Source organism: Muscardinus avellanarius (genome assembly GCF_963383645.1).
Source record: "Muscardinus avellanarius genome assembly, chromosome: 10".
Taxonomy (NCBI): domain Eukaryota; kingdom Metazoa; phylum Chordata; class Mammalia; order Rodentia; family Gliridae; genus Muscardinus; species Muscardinus avellanarius.
In genome coordinates, this window is record NC_137796.1 from 50,908,605 (window position 1) to 50,920,747 (window position 12,143).

Genomic DNA, 12,143 nt, shown 5'->3' on the forward strand with positions numbered 1-12,143 from the left:
TTGTAGTACTAGGGATGGAATTTAGGGGCATTCTACCTCCAAGCTACATACCCAGCCCTATTTTCCATTCTTTATTTTGAAACAGGGTCTCAGGTTCTCATTGAGTTGCGGAGGGCCTCACTAAGTAGCTGAGACTGTCCAGGAACCGCGATCCTCCTGTCTCAGCTTCCCAAATGCTGGGATTACAAGTGGGTGTCACCATGCCCAGCCTTTTTATTTTTTTTTTCTTTTAATTTGGAAACAGGGTCTCACTAAGTTCCTGAGGGCTTCACTAAATAGCTTAGGCTGGCCCTAAACCTGCGAGTCTCTTGTCTCAGTCTCCCAAGTACTGGGATTACAAGTGTATGTCACCATGCCCACCACTCTTCCCTTTTTTTGAGACAGAATCTCACTAAATTGCACAGGCTGGCCTTGAATGTGCAATCCTCCTTACCTGGTATTACAGGCATAAGCCACCACTAGTCCCAAGCCAAGCTCTGTATTTACTTATTATGTTTACTGTTGGTCTCCCCAAAGGTGTCACCTCTAGGAGGGCTAGGCTTATCTGTTTTGGCTCACTGCTCTATCCCTAGGACCCAGAACAGCGCCTGGTAAAGAACAGTTAATAAGCCAGGCGTGGTGGCGCACGTAATCCCAGCATTCAGGAGGCTGAGACCTGGAGGATCGCGGTTCGCGGACAGCCTCAGCTACTTAGTGAGGCCCTCTGCAACTCAGTGAGACCCGGTTTCAAAATAAAGAATAAAAAATAGGGCAGGGGGTGTAGCTTGGAGGTCGAATGCCCCTGGCTTCCATCCCCAGACCCGAAAAACAAAAAACAAAAACAAACAAACAAACAAACAACAACAAAAACAAAAAACAGCTAATAAACATTTGTCACTAGGCTAGTGGTGCACACCCGTAATCCTAATACTTGGGAGCCTGAGACAGGGGAATCACAGGTTAGAGGCCAGCATCAGCAACTTAGTAAGATCCTCAGCAACTTCACGAGACCCTGTTTCAAAAAAATAAAAATAAAAAAAATGAAAGCCAGGCGTGGTGGCGCACACCTGTAATCCCAGCATTTGGGAGGCTGAGACAGGAGGATCGTGGTTCATGGACAGCCTCAGCTACTCAGTGAGGCGCTCTGCAACTCAGTGAGACTCGGTTTCAAAATAAAGAATAAAAAATAGGGCAGGCCGGGCGTGGTGGCGCACGCTTGTAATCCCCGCGCTTGGGAGGCAGAGGCAGGAGGATCGCGCAGGTTCGAAGCCAGCCGCGTGCGCTGGCTTAGGAGACCCTGTTTCCAAATATAAAAATGTAAAAATTGGTCTGGGAGTGTAGCCCGGAGGTAGAAGGGCTTCCAGGAACCCCAGTACCACCAAAAAAAAAAAAAAAAATAGGGCAGGGAGTAAACTCAGAGGTCAAATGCCTCTGGGTTCAGTCGTCAGTACCAACAAATAAAAAAAAATAAAACAAAATGAGCTGGGTGTGGCGGTGCATGCTTGTAATCCCAGTACTTGGGAGGCTGAGACAAGAGCATCACAGGTTCACAGCCAGCCTCAGCTACTTAGTGAGACTCTCTGCAATTTAGTGAAACCCTGTTTCAAAATAAAGAATAAAAGCTGGGCGTGGTGGCGCACGCTTGTAATCCCAGTACTTGGGAGGCTGAGACAGGAGGATCGCACAGGTTCGAAGCCAGCCTCAGCTACTTAGTGAGGCTCTCAGCAACTTAGTGAGACCCTGTTTCCAAATAAAATATAAATAAGGTCTGGGAGTATAGCCCGGAGGTAGAAAGCTTCTGGGTTCCACCCCCAGTACCACAACAACAACAACAAAAAGAATAAAAAAAATAGGCCTACGGGTGTAGCTTAGAGCTAGAATGCCCCTGGGCTGGATCCCCATTACTGCAAAATAAAGTAAAAGAAAAGAAAAAGAAAAAGAAACATTTCTTGACTGGAGCAAGTGAATAAATAAACAGATGTGTAGATGAGTGTTGGAATCAGTGTTCAGGCCGGGTGGGGTGTAGCTCAGTTAGTGCTTGCCTAGCACCTGTAGGGCTGGGGGAGCCAGGGTCAGTAGCTCACACCTGTAATCCCAGTACTTGGTTTAGATAGGAGGATCACAAGTTCGAGGCTAGCCTCAGTCATTTACTGAGAGCCTCAGCAACTTTGCGAGACTCTGTTTCCAAATAAAAAAAATAAAATAAAATAGGCTTGGGGTGTAGGTCGGAGGTCGAATGCCCCTGGGTTCAACCCCCAGTTACCACCCCCAACTCACACTCAGGAGTTGGAGGTCTCAGCGGCGAGGCCCGGCCCGGGCAGGAGGAGCCGGGGCGGGGGGGGGGGGGGGGGGGCTCCGGCCGCGGCCACCAGGGGGCGAGGACGGGCGGGTCCCGAGAGGCCGTGCGGGGCGAGACCCCGACGGGCGCGGGCCGGGGGCTCCCCACCCCGCCCAGCCGGGGGCCGGCGGGACCGGGGGCTCCCGGCGCGCGCAGAGGCCGGCCCTCGCCCGGCAGGCGGGGAAACTGAGGCGGGGCGGGGCGGGGCCTGCGCGCCGAGCCCCGCCCCCGCCCCGCCCCGCCCCGGGCCCTCAGAGGCGCGGGAGCGGGCGGGGGCCAGAGCCGGGATGGCTGCGCAGCGGCTGGGCAAGCGCGTGCTGAGCAGGCTGCAGCCCCCCGCGCGCGCCCGCGGCCCGGGGGGCAGCCCCGGGGGGCTGCAGAAGCGCCACGCGCGCGTCACCGTCAAGTACGACCGGCGGGAGCTGCAGCGGCGCCTGGACGTGGAGAAGTGGATCGACGGGCGCCTGGAGGAGCTGTACCGCGGCAGGGTAGGGCGGCGGCGGGGGGTCCGGCGCACCTCCCCTCTTGCTCCACGGACACGCGTCCAGGGGCTTCGGGTGTGGGCGGGGAGGCCGCCAAACCGGGGGCCGGGGCCGCCTTCTATGATGAAGGGGGGGGGGAGCCGGCGTCCTTAAAATCAAACTGTCACGGGGACCGGGGAGATGGGACCACGCGGGAGGCGCAGCAAAGGAAGCGGCCGCGTACACAGATGTGTACAGCCACACACCAGCGCACGAGGACACACGTCGTGGGCACGTAGGCATCGACCTATGCCAGGAGCCGCAGACCCCCACACACCGCAGCCGCACAGAGTGGCTCAGGTGACAGCCGCTCCCAGATAGATAGCATCGACTCCTAGACGGTGCAAGCTCCCCCCGGCTAGCCTGGGCTACAGGGTGACTCCAGTTACACACGACGCCGTTATCTTCTCAAGGAAAAGCTGGCGCCCCAGTGACAGATGCCACAGCCACTCGCAGGCAGTTACAGCCACACCAAGAATCTCAGAAGCCCTATGGGCAGAAGGACACGAGTGGCTGCCCTCGGGTGAGGGAGCAGAAGCGACAGCTCCGTGTGTCCACATGGACACCGGCGCTTTATTTTTATTTTTTTTTGTAGTGTTAGCAACTGAACCCAGGGGCATTCTACCTCCGAGCTACACTCCCGGCCCTATTTTTTATTCTTTATTTCGAAACAGGGCCTCACTAAGTCGCAGAGAGCTTCACCAAGTGGCTGAGGCTGGCCGCGAACCCAGATCCTCCTGTCTCAGCCTCCCGAGTACTGGGATTACAAGCGTGGGCCACGGTGCGCAGCTTGATACTGTCCCTCGAGTCTGCTGAAAGTCATGCTTTCTACAACACCGCCCCAGGTTCCCGGTGGTTCAGCAGTTCACAGAGCCCTCGGCACAACCCAATGGTGGTGGAAGCCATGGGCCCTCGCAGGGACATAGGGTCCTTCTGGAAGCGGGCGACTCAGCCCTGGTGGTAGGTGACATCCTACGAGGCCATCCTCAGATGATGGGCGCCTCAACTGGGCTCGGATGCGCTACCATGAGACAAACAACAGCCACGTGCTGTAGCTCAGGCAGGACCATAGCCAGGCCCAGAAGGAAGCCACCCAGCCAGCACCACCTATCTATCTCTTTGCCTCCGCCAGCCGGGGCCCTGGTATCTGCGCTGAGACAGGCGCAGGCGCAGACCGTGACACTGCAGTTCCAATTCCAGGCCTTGGGGGACCCTTCTTGGTTTATAGGACCCCACCCCCACGGCTCAGCGCCGCAGCCGGACTTTGGCGGTGGGACAATAGACTCTGTAGCCACAGGGATCTCTCTCTCTCTCTCTGGACAGCTGGGGCCTGTTCCCGGCAGGGGTCCTGAGCCAGGCATCATTTGGGCCACTGCCCAGTGAGGCCAAACTCCTTGTTTCCCCCTCTCGGCCTGTGACTCATCTCACCACCCACCTTAGGAGGCCTGGGTGGTCGCCTGCTGGGACCCAGCCTTTTGCACTTTGGCCCCTGGATGCTGGGCCTGACTCTGAGCCCTTCCCGTCCCCTGGGGGAAGGGGCCTGCCCGCTCCAGCAGGCTCCCCTCCCCCGCACCTAGCGCTAAGACTTTTCCTTGAAAGGGCAGAAGCCAGCCCCTCTCCTGAGTCCCAGAATATGACCACATTCCAAGACTCGACTTGACCAGGCCTGTTTCCCGCTATGGGAACCGCAGGCAAGGGGAGAGACCCGTGCCAGCCCCAGGCTCCCGGGCCCACAGGCCCAGGCGTCGGGCTGGTACAGGGCTCTGGGCCCCTGTCACCCCATCTGCCACCCCTCCCCCAGCACCCAGATGTCCCGCCTTGGCGGTGCTGTCCCTGACTGCCACGTTATTGCTCCAGAACCCGCCAGCTGGGCCCTAGGGTCCCTTGGGGCGCCTCCAGAGTCCTGGACAAAGGCGGGGTGGGGGTGGGGAAGGGACCCTGACCCCCCTCCCCTTGCCCTAGGAGGCAGAGATGCCAGATGAGGTCAACATTGATGAATTGTTGGAATTGGACAGTGAAGAGGAGAGAAGACAGAGAATCCAGGTAGGTGAGAGGAGGGCGCCCTCCAGGACCTGCACTGCTCCCCAAAAAGATTAGCCACAGTTAACGTGTTTCTTGATCACCCTGTGGCCAAGAAACTGTGACCAAACACCCACTCCATTGCTTCTCTCTTTCTCTCTCTTGGACTAGGGATGCAACCCAGGGGTGCTCTACCCCTGAGCTACATTTCCAACCCTTTTTACTTTTTAAATTAATTAATTAATTAATTAATTTTTTGATACTGAGGATTGAACCCAGGGGCATTCTACCTCCGAGCTACACCCCCAGCCCTATTTTGTGTGTGTGTGTGTGTGTGTGTGTGTGTGTGTGTGTGTGTGTGTGGTACTGGGGATAAAACCCAGGGGTTTTTCTACCTCCGGGCTACACTACCAAACCTATTTTATATTTTATTTGGAAACAGGGTCTCACTCTGTTGCTGAGAGCCTCACTGAACTCGCGCAATCCTCCTGTCTCAGCCTTTCAAGTACTGGGATTACAAGTGTGCGCCACCACGCCAGGCCCCAGTCCTATTCTTTATTTTTTACTTTTTTGAAACAGTCTCAGTAAATTGCAGAGGGCCTCACTAAGTAGCTGAGGCTGTCCGCGAACTTGTGATCCTCCGGTCTCAGCCTCCCAAGTACTAGGAGTACAAGTGTGCGCCACCACCCCTGGGCTCCTAGCCCTTTTTTATTTTATTTTGAGACAAGAACTCACTGAATTGCCCAGGTTGGCCCCAAACTTACAATTCTCCCTCCCCAGCCTCCCATAGTAGCTGGAATTATAGGTGTGCACCACCTCGGCCAGCCGTTTAGTAACTTTTCCCCCATCAACCTCTGAGCTACACTCCCAGCAGCTTTATTTTATTTATTTATTTGCGGGTTTGGGGATGGAACCCAGGGGCATTTGACCTCCAAGCTACACCCCCTGCCCTATTTTTTATTCTTTTTTTTTTTTTTCCAGAACTGGGGATTGAACCCAGAGACATTCTACCTCCAAGCAGCACCCCACCCCTATTTTTTTTTTTTTTTTTTTTGTGGTACTAGGGTTCCTGGAAACCCTTCTACCTCCGGGCTACACTCCCAGACCTATTTTATTTTTGGAAACAGGGTCTCTTACGCCAGCACGGCTGGCTTCAAACCTGCATAATCCTCCTGTCTCTGCCTCCCAAGCACGGGGATTACAAGCGTGCGCCACCACACCCAGCTATTCTTTATTTTTTTAAATTTTTTTTATTATTTTTGCAGGTTTGCGGATGGAGCCCAGGGACATTCGACCACCGAGCCACACCCCCTGCCCTATTTTTTATTCTTTATTTTGAAACCGGGTCTCACTGAGTTGCAGAGGGTCTCACCAAGTAGCTGAGGCTGTCCACGAACCGCGATCCTCCGGTCTCAGCCTCCCGAATGCTGGGATTACAAGCGTGCGCCACCACGCCTGGCGCTCCATTTTATTTTTTATTTGGAAATAGGTCTCACTAAGTTGTAGAGGGCCTTGCAAAATTGCTGAGCCTGGCTGCGTACCTGCGATCCTCCTGTCTCAGTCTCCCAAGTACTGAGATTACAGGTGCCCACCACCACATCTGGCCATGACTCTTTGAATCTTCACAAAACCCTATAAAGGGGGAGTGGTGAGTTGGCCTGAGCCACCCTCCCCCCTCATGCCATTTTGGCATGGGGCTGTAACTATTTTCTGTATTTCTATCTTTTTAATAAACTTCTTTAAATCTTAAAAAAAAAAAAAACCCTATAAAGTAGGCACGATTATTTTCCCCATTTTCCACATGAGGAAAATGAGGCCCAGAGAGGCTGGATAGTTTGCCTAGCATCACACAGCACTGTAGGAGGAGGTGGGACGTCTGTCTGTCCACCCTGGATTCCGTTTGTCTTGCTGCCTTGGGGCTTTGTGGGGAAAGGGAAGGGGCTGCGGGGTGCGAGGAGGTTTTAGTCATTTGCCATTTGGGGGCTTATTTATTTAATTATTTATTTTTTTAGGGACTCCTGAAGTCATGCACTAACCCCACAGAGGTGAGTTTCCAGTCCCAGTCATGGGCCCTGTCTGTCCCCTACCCCAGTGCAGATGACAGGAAGGCGGCTGACAGTAGAGGTTGGATCCTTGGGCATCTACTCTGGGAGTGCCCTGGCTTACAGCGCTTCTGCTCTCCAGAAATGTGCTTTATCTTTCTCCTTTCCTTCTCCTCCTCCCCTCCCCTCCCTCCCCCTTTCCTCCCCTCTTCCCTCTCCCCTACCCCTCCCTCTCCTCCTCTCCCCATCTGCCAGGCCCCATTATCAGCTCCTGCTGAGCAGACCCCATCTGTCTCCTGTCCTGCCCCACTGCCTGCCTGTCCTTTAGCTGCGGGTTCAGCAGCTCTCCCCTCTCACAGCTGCCCCCCCCCACCCCGGGGCCCCACCTCTTGGAGGCCCCCATCCTCCAGCCGTCCAGCCCCTCCCACTTCCTTCCTTGCTTTAAAAGGGAAAACTATTTGTGTTTCTCCAACCAGCTGTGGGCTGCCCGAGGGACAAACGTCACTGTCTGTCAGTCTGTCCTGGAGCCGGGCTCAGACCTCAGTCTCTGGGGACCCTTCTGGTCATCTCATAGCCCCAGAAACCTCTCAGTATCTCTGTTTCTATAATTCTCTCCCTTTGGCTCTGGGCCTTTTTTTTTTTTTTTTTTTTTTGTACTGGTGGTTGAACCCACAAACATTGTACCTCTGAGCTACACTCTCAGCCTCCCCCCCTTCATTTTGTGGTGCCGGGGATGGAACCCAGTGTATTCTACCTCTGACCTACACCCCCTGCCCTATTTTTAATTCTTTATTTTGAAACAGGGTCCCACAAGTTGCAGAGTTGCAGAGGGCCTCACTAAGTAGCTGAGGCTGCCTGAGAACCACCATCCTCCTGTCTCAGCCTCCCAAATGCTGAGATTATAAGCATGGGCCACCACACCCAATTAATTTTTTTTTTTTAATTTTGAAACAAAGTTTCACAAAGTTCCTGAAGGTCTCCCCTAACTTGCTGAAACTGGTCTCAAACCTTGATCCTCTTGTCTCAGCCTCCCAAGTACTGGGATTACAGGGGTGCCTTTGGGTCTGGGTCTCAGCCTCTGTCCACCCCTGTCTTCCTCTCTCCTCCATCTCTGTCTGTCTCCGTTTCTCCCTGTCTCTCTCTGTCCCTCCATCTCCCTCTTTCTGTGTCTCTTTCTCCATTTTGCTCTCTCTCCCCATCTCTTATCTCTCACTACCCCCAACTTCACCTCCCCTCAGAAGGAGGTCCCCCAACAGGGTATGGGTGGCCCCCTCCCGAGTTCTCAGCACCCCCGCCCTGTCCTCAGGACTTCATCCGGGAGCTGCTGGCTAAGCTGCAGGGCCTCCACAAGCAGCCCGGCCTCCGCCAGTCCAGCCCCTCTGACGAGGGCAGCCTGAGCCCCCACCAGGACCGGGCCCGGACCGCACCGCCCTGACCTGCCCCCGCACCGCCTCCCTCTCCGCGCCCTCTGTTTATAAGTTGTATTTAATGGTTCTATAACAATAACACCGTGTGTGCCTGTTCTTCCTCTCTGGGTTGCCCTGGGCTTCCCCGCGGCCCCTCAGCGCCCCGCTCCTGCTGGGTTCCCGCGTCCCTGCACCCGCAGCTGGTCCTGCCAGATGGAGGAGCGCTCCTCCTGGGCCAGAGAGCATGAGAATGGACCCTCTGACCTTGCGGCGCCTTGGGCTCACATCCGGCCCCCCCTTCCCCGGTCCCCATGGGCCCAGACGCCCAGGGCTGCTGTGCAGGACCACGGGTCCCTGGGCTAAGGGAATGCACACCACAGTCCAGTGTGCATCCATCCTGTTACCCCAGCACAGGCGGCCACACAGCGGTCAAGCCATTTGTCTACACGTAATGTATATTATCGGGCTGTTATTATGCGCTCGACATGGACACTGGGATTGAGGCCTTGATAAACTAGCAGGAAGGTGCTCACACACTGGGGGTGAAGGATGGGTGTCTGGTGAGAGGAGGGGCCTTGGATGGGCCCAGGCCTGGGGAAGTAAGGAAATCCCAGAGGACTTCCTGAGGGAAAGGACGTCAAGGCAGGGCTTAAAAGATGGGGTGGGTGAGGCCGGGCGTACACGCTAATCCCGGTGCTTGGGAGGCGGAGACAGGAGGATTGCGTAGGTTCAAAGCCAGCCGTGCTGGTGTAAAAGACCCTGTTTCAAGAATATAAAATAGGTCTGGGAGTGTAGCCCGGAGGTAGAAGGGCTTCCAGGAACCCCAGTACCACCAAAAAAAAAAAAAAAGAAAGAAAAAAAAAAAAGATGGGGTGGGTAGACATTTGTGTCAGTCCAGGGAAAGTACCAAATACTGGCAAGGACTTTCTCCAATCAGAATGGACAACGTCCCCCAGACCTGGGTCAAGGAAGTTCATTTAGTGTGGAAGGGTTAATTCATCCTTCCAGGCTGGGCCTCAAAAGTGGATAGTGAGCCCGTGGTGGTGGCGCACACTCGTAATCCCAGCATTCGGGAGGCTAAGCCAGGAGGATCGCGGTTCATGGCTAGCTTCAGGTACTTAGTGAGGCCCTCTGCAACTTAGTGAGACCCTGATTCAAAATAATAAAGCTGGGCATGGCCACACATGCTTGTAATCCCCATAGTTGGGAGACTGAAACAGGAGGATCCCAGGTTTGCAGCCAGCCTCAGAGTGAGGCTCTTAGCAATTTAGTGAGACCCTATTTCAAAATAATAAAAAATCAGGCTTGGGGTGTAGCCCGGAGGTAGAATGCCCCTGGGTTGAATCCCTAGACATAAATAAATAAATAAATAAACAAACAAACAAACCGAGCGTGGTGGTGCACACTTGTAATCCCAGTGCTTTTTTTTTTTTTTTTTTTTTTTGCGGGTCTGGGGATGGAACCCATTCGACCTCTGAGCTACACCCCAGCCCATTTTTTTTTTTATTCTTTATTCTGAAACAGGGTCTCACTGAATTGCAGAGGGCCTCACTTAAGTAGCTGAGGCTGTCCACAAACCGAGATCCTCCTATCTCAGCCTTCCAAATGCTGGGATTACAAGCGTGCGCCACCACGCCCGGTTTATAATCTCAGTACTTGGGATGCTGAGACAGGAGAATTAATGGTTTGCAACCAGCCTCAGCAACATAGTGAGGCTTTCAGAAACCTTGTGAGACCCTGTTTCCAAATAAAGAACTAGCCAGGTGTGGTGGCGCATGCTTGTAATCCCAACATTGGGAGGTTGAGACGGGAGGATTGTGGTTCACAGCCAGCCTCAGATACTACTTAGTGAGGCTGTTTGCAATTCATTGAGATCCTGTTCCAATATAAATAATAAAAAATAGGGCTAGGGGTGTAGCTTGGAGGTACAATGCTCCTGGGTTCCATCCCCAGTACTGCAAAATAAAATAATAAAATAAAGAATAAAAATAAAACTGGGGCTGGGGATGTAGCTTGATGGTAGAATGTTCCTGGGCTCCAGCCCCAGTACCACCAGAAAAAAGAAAAAACAAAAAACTAGCTGGGCGTGGTGGCACACACTTGTATTCCCAGCATTTGGGAGGCTGAGACAGGAGGATGGAGGTTCGTAGACAGCCTCAGCTACTTATAGAGGACTGATGCAACTCTGTGAAGACCCTGTTTAAATGAATAAAAAATAGGTCTGGGGTGTACTTCAGAGGGAGGATGCCCCTAGGTTCCATCCTTAGTACCGTGAAAAAAAAAACACCCAACAAAAAAAAAATAAATAAAGAACTAAAAACAGGCTAGTGGTATAGCATAGAGGTAGAATATTTCTAGGTTCAATCCTCAGTACAAAAAAAGTTAAAGTAATAACAAAGGGCTGTGGGTAAAACTCAGAGGTAAAATGTCCTGAACTCATGGGCAGTGTATCTCTAAGCTATACCCTAGGCCTATTTAATTTTTCTTTTGGAACAGGACCTTTATGAGTGGTCAAGAATCTCACTAAGGCCGGGGCGTGGTGGCGCACGCTTGTAATCCCAGCATTTGGGAGGCTGGTTCGCGGACAACCTCAGCTACTACTTAGGGAGGCCCTCTGCAGCTCAGTGAGACCCTGTTTCAAAATAAAGAATAAAAAATAGGGCAGGGGTTGTATCTCGAGGTCAAATGCCCCTGGGTTCCATCCCCAGACCCGCAAAAAAAAAAAAAAAAAAAAAAAAATCTCGCTAAGTTCCTGAGGCTGGCCTCAAATAAGAAATCCTTCTGTTTCAGCCTTCCATGTACTGGTATTACAGGTGTATGCCATGATGTACATCTGTGTTTTTTTGGTTTTTTTTTTCTGTCGTACTGGGGATGGAGCCCAGGGATATTCTACCTCCAAGCTACACCCCCATTTTTTTTTCAGTACTGGGGATGAAACTCCGGAGCATTCTATCTCTGAGCTACATCCCCAGTCCTATTTTTTAGTCTTGTTATATATTTTTTGAAACAGGGTCTCACTTAGTTGCGAATGGCCTTGCTAAGTAACTGAGGCTGTCCGCGAACCACGATCCTACAGTCTCCGCCTCCCGAATGCTGGGATTACAAGCGTGCGCCACCACGCCTGGCCCTATTTTTTATTCCTTATTTTGAAACAGGGTCTTACGGAGTTGCAAAGGGCTTCACTAAGTAGCTGAGGTTGTGAACTGTGGTATCCTGTCTCAGCCTCCCAAATGCTGGGATTACAAGCATTTGTTACCACACCCGACTATTTTTTTAAATATTTATTTATTTATTTATTTATTTATTTATTTATTTATTTATTTATTTATTTATTTATGGTGGATTTGGGAATAGAACCCAGGGGCATTCTACCTCCAAGCTGCACCCCCTACCTTATTTATTTATTTATTTTACTTATTTATTTTACTTATTTTTTTTTTTGAGGGTCTGGAGATGGAAGCCAGAGGCATTTGACCTCCAAGCTACACCCCCTGCCCTATTTTTAATTCTTTATTTTGAAATGGTCTCACTGAGTTGCAAAGGGCCTCACTAGGTAGCTGAGGCTGTCTGCGAACCGTGATCTACTGTCTCAGCCTCCTGAATGCTGGGCTTACAAGCGTGCGCCACCACGCCCGGCTTATTCTTTTATTTTGAAACAGGGTCTCACTGAGTTGCAAAGGGCCTCACTAAGTAGCTGAGGCTGTCCTCGAACCGCGATCTTCCGGTCTCAGCCTCCCGAATGCTGGGATTACAAGTGTGCGCCACCACGCCCAGCGTTAATTTTTTATTTTTGAGGCAAGGTCTGGCCAAGTTGCCAAAGCTGACCTCCAACTTGGAA

The 12,143-nt window shown here is 52.5% G+C and overlaps 1 protein-coding gene across 2 annotated transcripts; it reads left to right on the plus strand.

The window, feature by feature from the left end:
* Positions 1–2,604: 2,604 nt before the first annotated feature.
* On the plus strand, positions 2,605–8,334 carry PPP1R14A (protein phosphatase 1 regulatory inhibitor subunit 14A; the record flags this gene model as incomplete). Of its 2 annotated transcripts, XM_080704168.1 has the most annotated exons (4): positions 2,605–2,805; positions 4,801–4,881; positions 6,870–6,902; positions 8,206–8,334. In XM_080704168.1, 4 exons carry the CDS (start codon positions 2,605–2,607, stop codon positions 8,332–8,334), a joined length of 444 nt encoding a protein of 147 aa, XP_080560294.1. The 2 variants fall into 2 exon arrangements, with proteins under 2 accessions (XP_080560294.1, XP_080560295.1); XM_080704169.1 differs by lacking the exon at positions 4,801–4,881.
* Between the last annotated feature and the right edge of the window lie 3,809 nt (positions 8,335–12,143).